Raw genomic sequence first — 6,912 nt, 5'->3', positions numbered from 1 at the left:
ACAGTTACACCTGCACTCATCACATCCATACTTTAAAAGTGGAGGTCAACAATGATTAGTTGAAACATAATAATAAAGAATGAAAGACACACACACACACACACACACACACACACAAGGTAAAGAAAAGCAGAAGGGCAATCCACACAACGACAAAGCAGTCAAAGCTAGGATCAAACTGACAGATGTTGATTAGTCATGCCTGTTAAGTTCACATGAGTGATTATTCATTCCTAGGCTACAGATGTCAGTAATGTTGAGATTAAATAGAATATATAATTCCCAAAGACAGAGTACACATAGTCAACACGAAACACAACAGCAGCAGTTAAATTCAGTGTCAGTACAGTCTGATTTTCTGTTTGTGATATCTTGACCATCTGAATCAAAAAAGCAGAGGCTAGTACAGTGAGTGAGAAGTTGTTTTTTTTCATAAAGGATTATCTGTGAAAGTTGTGAGAGGCAGTGCAATGTGAAATATCGTCTTTCAGTCCAAGCACCTACTCCAAGAGCAGTACCAGTGTTTTTAAGTAAAATGTACTTCGGAGGTTTGTGAGTTATTTGATGGGGATAGTGTCGCTCTGTTTTCTTTGAGTGTTCTGTTGCTCTACCACAGGATAAGACAAACCTATCAGACAACTTGAATCAGAAAGTAAAACAATCAGGAGATCAACAAAAGGCTTTCTTTGGTCACAAAAGGCAAAAAGATAAAAAAAATAAAATAAAGAAACTCAGAAGTACTTTGAAACCACACAGGGAAAAAACTCCAAATCAAGAACTAAAGATCATCTTCCAGGTCCTAAAGGGGAAGACTGTGGTAGCTTTGAGGTGTGTTTGTGCACACTAGGATTGCATGTGACTAATGCATAGGACTAGCAGGGATTTTAGCATGGGCACAACGAGGGAGTTGGGCAGAGTGTTACTCAATCATTTACTCTTCCTTCCTCCTCATCATTGTTCTTTTCTTCTTCGTAGTAGCGGTGAAAGAGCTGGTGGAGATGCTGTTGGAGATCACGGGTTTTTGATCCTTTTCTGGGGTGGTCCACTTTCTCTTGAATGACCTGTTTGCGCTGCCCAGCTCCCTCAACCACTGTTCGTGTGAGAGTGCAACCTTTACGCAGATGGGCCCTGGACAGGTAGCAAGAGGCAGGGAGGGGAAATAGATAAAGAAAGATAAATATCTTTGAAAAAATTCACCTGTGGAAAATAAAGTAAAGGAAGAGCTATAGTTACAGATATGTTATAGGAGAAAAAAAACCCCCACACAGATTAGACCGTGTAAATCCAACATTACATTTTTGGATTTACACAGTTGAATTGAATTCAGGTTTACTTATAAAGTGCCAAATCCCAACAACGATCACCTCAGGACACTTGATACTGTAAAGTAAAGACCCTATAGTATTCTGGAGAAAACCCCAATAATCAAGTGACTCTATATCACCCACATGGGGGACGAAATGTGAAAGCTTTTTTAGAAACTCTAGAAACCACAAATAAACCTGCCGTCTGAAAGCAGAAGTGCTCTGTTGGGATAATATAAAACTGTCTGATGACGGTATGATGAAGCCTGATTACTCAAGATTTTGTATGTAAAGAGAAGGACTTTAAATTCAGTTGTGGACAGTGAGCCTGAGAAGCAGTTATGGGAGAAATTGATCTCTCTTTCTCATCTCTATTAATACTCGCTGCACACATGCACAGCAACTTCATGGTCTTGATGCATGCTCGATCGTCCAGGTAAGGAAATCCCCACAACTTGATTCTGTTCATCTGGACCTGAAATCACTATGACTAGATGAAAGGAATCAATTTTTTGTGAGCAACTTCATAGCTATTTTCTTAGTGGAGAAAGCTTAAGATTGTGTTGCAAAACTCATACTGTTAAGGCTGAAAACATGTCGTCCCCTGCGTGGAACCTGAATTCAGGTTCCTCAAACCAAGGAATTTCTTTTGAGCCAGTTTTTCCTGAATTAAACTTGTTTGTAAAATACCACCATTAGGAAACCTACGGAATTCTACTCAAAACTCATTTGTGTCAAAATGTATCTTTTTCCTTTTCATTTTTGTGTCTTTTGCTTGTTAATTACTTGGAATATTTAAGGCTATTCAACTTCTATACTACTCAAAAGCAGCAACACAAAGTAATCACTAAAACTATGATTTACTAAAAACAACTAAATAGTGCATGAATAATAATTTTAATGTAGTGCACGGGACAACATTTTCTTGCAGTTGTTCACAAGAGTTAAAAAATTATAAACTCACATCTCACTGGTTTATTTACACGTTTGACTTTGAATTGGTTAAGAATACAAAAAATTTGTTTGCCAGCACAAATGAACATGCGCAAACATTAGTCAATAATAGTAAGCTTCACACACACACGTGCACTCCAGTAGGCACACCTCCTGACCACTGTTCCATCCTCTTTGATAGTCTCTCTTTCTACCACCAGAGGGAGCTCTGTTCCGCTAAAACCACTCAAATAACCGAATGCCTGGTGGCATGAAAAGCAGAGAACAGTCTCTTAATTCAAAGTGATTAAATAATAAAAAACATACATTTGAAACTCGAAACATCTTCACAATGTGCTGTTTGTTTATTATTTTTTTTAAACCTAAGGTGCTAAGACATGAAGAATGTTGATGTATAAGTATTATGTTAATATGTGGTTATGTGGTTGGGGAATAACGGTGACAAAGTGTTTAAAAACCTTCTTGAAGTCGTCCTGGGCTGTAGGCAGATCAGAGGTCAAAGACTGATCACCATGGTGTGTCACTGTCCTTTCACCCTCCAACACGGTTGTCCTTTCCGTGTGACTGATCTTGCGGCCATCAGCCGTCTCCTGCCTTGATGATGACGAATGCTCACGTTCGGTAAAAGTCACCTAGGTCAAAAAGTTTATTTAGCTGTACTTTATATATTAATGTCAGTATAGATGTTACACCTTCCATTTTTTGGTAAAAAACAAAACAAAAAACAACCCCAAAACAAAACAGAACAAAACACTATGAAGAAGGACATCTGCAACGAACATACCTCTGTGTGGTCTCCCTCACTTTTCACGACTGTCCGCTTCACAACCTTAGAGTAGCCATCTCCCTCCGCTGCAGGGACAAACCCCTGAGGAGCTCCTTCTAAGGTCGTCTCTTCATGCTCCGCACCATCCGCGGAAACACACTTACGTATAATTTTACGGGTAACCTGAGCAAGATAATGCATTTAACGACTATATATAGGATTAACTTATACTTGCATATAATGCATATAGTGCATTTTTTCTCCACCTTTTTGACAACTATGTGTCCATTTTCATCCTTGTACCTTTCTTCTGACACCGACTGGGCAGGGAGGTCTGGCATTTCATCAGCCTATGAGGAAAACAAGACAACTAATAATCATACAGGCTCATTTGGGTCAGTGAAATATTCACTTCTTTAACTGACAAATTAGTGCAACTGTATGTTCGAGTATAATAATGCACACAACTTTTAAGCAGTAATTCAGTGAGAAAACAGAGACTTCGGGACACAGGAAACAAACTTGCATTTTCAGATGTATTTTGTTAAATAAACCAAGAAAAAAAGTGCTCACAGCAGCACAAAACTCTCAGGTTAGGCTCATACATGTTAATCAAGGGGTGTGTTATCTAATTTGAACCCATTTTAATCCTTTCTGTTAAGACTTAAGGTTGTTAGAAAATAAACATTTGTAACTTGACAGTGAAAGTTTTTAGCTTTCATTTAGTTGCCACACTGGTTTAAAACGTCATCAGTCATGCTAAATCAGATACCTGAATGACAACTCTTCTTTGTACTATTCTGGCAGTCAAAAATTCATCATCTGAACTTTCTGACATTGATCCAAGCTCAGCGTTGATCTCCTGACCAAGCAACACAAATCCATTGACATTTAATAATGAATGACAGCATGAATGCTAGGTTTGCAGGAAAGCAAGCAAGAAGCAGAGTGATATGTTGCACTTTCAGATGATTGCATGTCGTTTTGTACATTACACTGAAAGTACAACATGGCAGTCTATAATTAAACAAAAAAAGAAAATACACCATGCTCTTACCTAGATGACAATAAATGTGCCTACTGATGAAAAAAAAAGTAACTCATGTTATCACTGTGAGTGATCCTACTAGTTACAGGCAGCAAAGTGACATGCTAAGTTAGGATTAGTCAAATGTGAAATCAAAACAAATTAAGGGTTAGAAGGAGTTTTAGCTCCCATTCACGTGTCTACAGGGTTACCAGCAGTCATTCCTCTCTGAAGCAAATATAGTCATTTGGCCAAGCTCAGCTCTGGGGAAAACACTTGCAGTTTTTTTTACCAACTCTCATCTTACCCTTGTCAGAGATTTATCAGTATCATGATATGCTGCAGTTTCACAGACAGGTGGTGGTTGTGAAGTCTCACACAAGGTGAATTCTTCATCTGATGTTTCTTGCATTTCTTCTCTCTTTACATCTACACGATAAATAGGCTCATGGACAAAAGAAGCGTCTTCGTAATCTTCACTTCCAGAAGACAACAGTACTTTTTGATTCAACTTTTCCTGCACTCTAGAGTGATCCTGGGCTTGACCTCCACTTGACCTAGCTCTTGTCTCAGACTCATCAGGATCAGGCTCTGAGAAATCGGATGAACCCTGTTTGCAGTCAAAGTAAGGCTCTGGGTCAGAATATTCATTGGTTGGACTGTCTGCACCACTATGCACTATAGGACTGTATCCTGAAGGTATCTGAGTATAGGTAGATGAAATAGAGGAGGCCTCTGCGTAGCCAGGTGGCAAGTTGTACTCTTCATCAGAGGCTGAAGAAGAATAAGTTTTGGGTTTGACTGAAGAAGACTCAGAGTCAAAACATTCATCGTCTACTGAAGTCAGAGATCCTTCTGAATGGTGTTCACTGGTCCTGTCCTCATCTGAAGATATTTTTAAGTTCCTTGATGAGGAATTGGGCACCAGTTCTTCAAAGCTGAAATTTCTTGCAGATATCACTGTCTCAGGAGTCAAATCAGAAAGAGACTGTGAAGACAAATCTTCATTATGTATACTGTCAACAGAGTTTGCTGCCCATAACTGAAGTCTATCTGGGTTAGTCTGTGATTCTGTCACACCTTTAAAGTCATTAGATGGCATAGCTAATTCATGTGCTTCTTGACTCTGAAGAATGTCAGTTGTAGCATCTTCCCAACAAATACCTTTCTCAGGTATGTCAGACTTGCTCTTTGTAGCAACTGAAGGAAATTTCTGAGTATTATTTAGACCATGTGTGCTTAACTGAAATGCATCCACATGAAAGCTTGGTTGTTCCATTTCTTCACAAAGTCTTTGGGAAGATTCTGGGCTCGAAAGGGATTCATTAGAGGACTCAGAACTGTCTTTATGAAGACCAGAGCTTGATGGTACGCTTATGACAAGTTTTGTTACATCGGGAATGACTGAGACCATTTCATGTTCAAGCTGAATGGATGTCTGGAAATGTGGATGCTCTGTAATGGGAATATCTGGGTTATCTACTGCAAGCTGTGCAGCAGATGATAGATTGACTTTTAGCATATCACTATATTCTGCAGGGCTGTGATCCTGAAGGAAAATATCTTGGAACTCATACATTTGGTCAACTGCAGGGATCTCGTTGGTGGATTCAGATGAATGTGGTTTAAGTGCCTCTGGTCTAAACTTAAGTTTCATCTCCTCCAGATCTGACAGAAGCTGGTCAAGCTGAGGGGACCCAGACCCTGGTGGTGTTGGTGTGGATTCTGAGGACATGACAGTTGCAGCATCTGGGCTATCTTGAGCTGTTTGAGAGACTGATTCTAGAGTCATGAAGCTTGGTTTAACTAAGCCATAATCTTCACTTGTGGGAGATGACATTTTGTCTTTTTCCTGTGGTGCACTAATTTGATTGTTCACTGTGGTGTCAAATTGTGCTTTACTCAAGTCAAAGTTAGCTGGAATTGGTAATTCTAGTTTTTTAGTGAAAACTGTATTTGAATCACATGGTAAGGATGGGGATTCTGCTGGAAAGACCTGCCTCTGTCCTAATTCAAGATTTTTTTGTTGTGAATCTTGTGAAATATTTGTCTTGGAAGATGCAGGTGACACCTGAAAGAAATGGTACAATGAAGTGGGAATTAAAAATAAATATCATGGGTGGTTTTGTTGTTGATTTAAGGAAGACTCCAATGACGCATGCATTTTCCAAGATTTTTCAAGGACAAGTTGGTGTTTTAAATACAAGAACAGTGAGCAATATTTTAAATAATTAAGTTCACTTGTAGTGCACATGCATATAAAACAGAATTAACATATTAAGAAATATGTTAATACATGTATTTAACAAGCAGCATGAGGTTTAAAAAGCATGGCATGACCTATTAAGATGCCCATCGATATTTTTGAAATATTCTTCATAGCAGTACATAATTGACAAGACATTATATTACAACTATGATAGACTTGCAAAAATGAATAACAAAAGATTTGATTTACTGTGAAGATGAACATGCATAAGTATAGTATAAAGTCACTTCCATGTCATATAAAGTCAGCCATCCAGCAGTTTATAAAATTTGCTAGTGCATTTTGCTGAGCTGCATTACTGCAATAATAATAACACCGTTTCAAAAAACCTGCCCAAATGACACAGCATTATAAGGAAAGGTTACAAAAACACATCAGGTGAAAATTTGAATCAACGCAACCAACCCAAGGTGTTGCGCCCCTGCCAATACATTTGGGAAAGCAAAATGTGTGGGTTTTAAATGTAAAAATTCTTTGGCGGAGGATGTACTTTCAAAGAGGAAGAAAAATATCAGCTGTGGCAAATTTAGAATTCTGTGTTTTTTAACTGAACAGCTAAATATTGCAAAAAATTTGCTGCAACTACAGTAAA

General features: G+C 38.5%; 1 protein-coding gene across 13 annotated transcripts in view; it reads right to left on the bottom strand.

The window, feature by feature from the left end:
- Positions 1 to 485: 485 nt before the first annotated feature.
- ank2a (ankyrin 2a, neuronal) overlaps positions 486 to 6,912 on the bottom strand; it is an 88,372-nt gene continuing 81,945 nt past the window's right edge. For 12 of the 13 annotated variants that reach the window (XM_080302908.1, XM_080302915.1, XM_080302916.1 and 9 more), the window contains 5 exons: positions 3,291 to 3,374; positions 3,043 to 3,207; positions 2,717 to 2,890; positions 2,409 to 2,500; positions 486 to 1,128 (listed from right to left, as the gene is read on the bottom strand). In XM_080302908.1, coding sequence (XP_080159034.1) covers positions 924 to 1,128; positions 2,409 to 2,500; positions 2,717 to 2,890; positions 3,043 to 3,207; positions 3,291 to 3,374 — 720 coding nt within the window. In that variant the 3' untranslated portion in view covers positions 486 to 923. The remainder of the gene's footprint in view (positions 1,129 to 2,408; positions 2,501 to 2,716; positions 2,891 to 3,042; positions 3,208 to 3,290; positions 3,375 to 6,912) is intronic. The other variant, XM_080302907.1, reaches the window with a different exon arrangement.

Source organism: Astatotilapia calliptera, chromosome 6 (genome assembly GCF_964374335.1).
Source record: "Astatotilapia calliptera chromosome 6, fAstCal68.1, whole genome shotgun sequence".
Lineage (NCBI taxonomy): Eukaryota > Metazoa > Chordata > Actinopteri > Cichliformes > Cichlidae > Astatotilapia > Astatotilapia calliptera.
The sequence above is the reverse complement of the archived record's forward strand: the minus strand, read 5'-3'. Positions and strand labels throughout refer to the sequence as shown.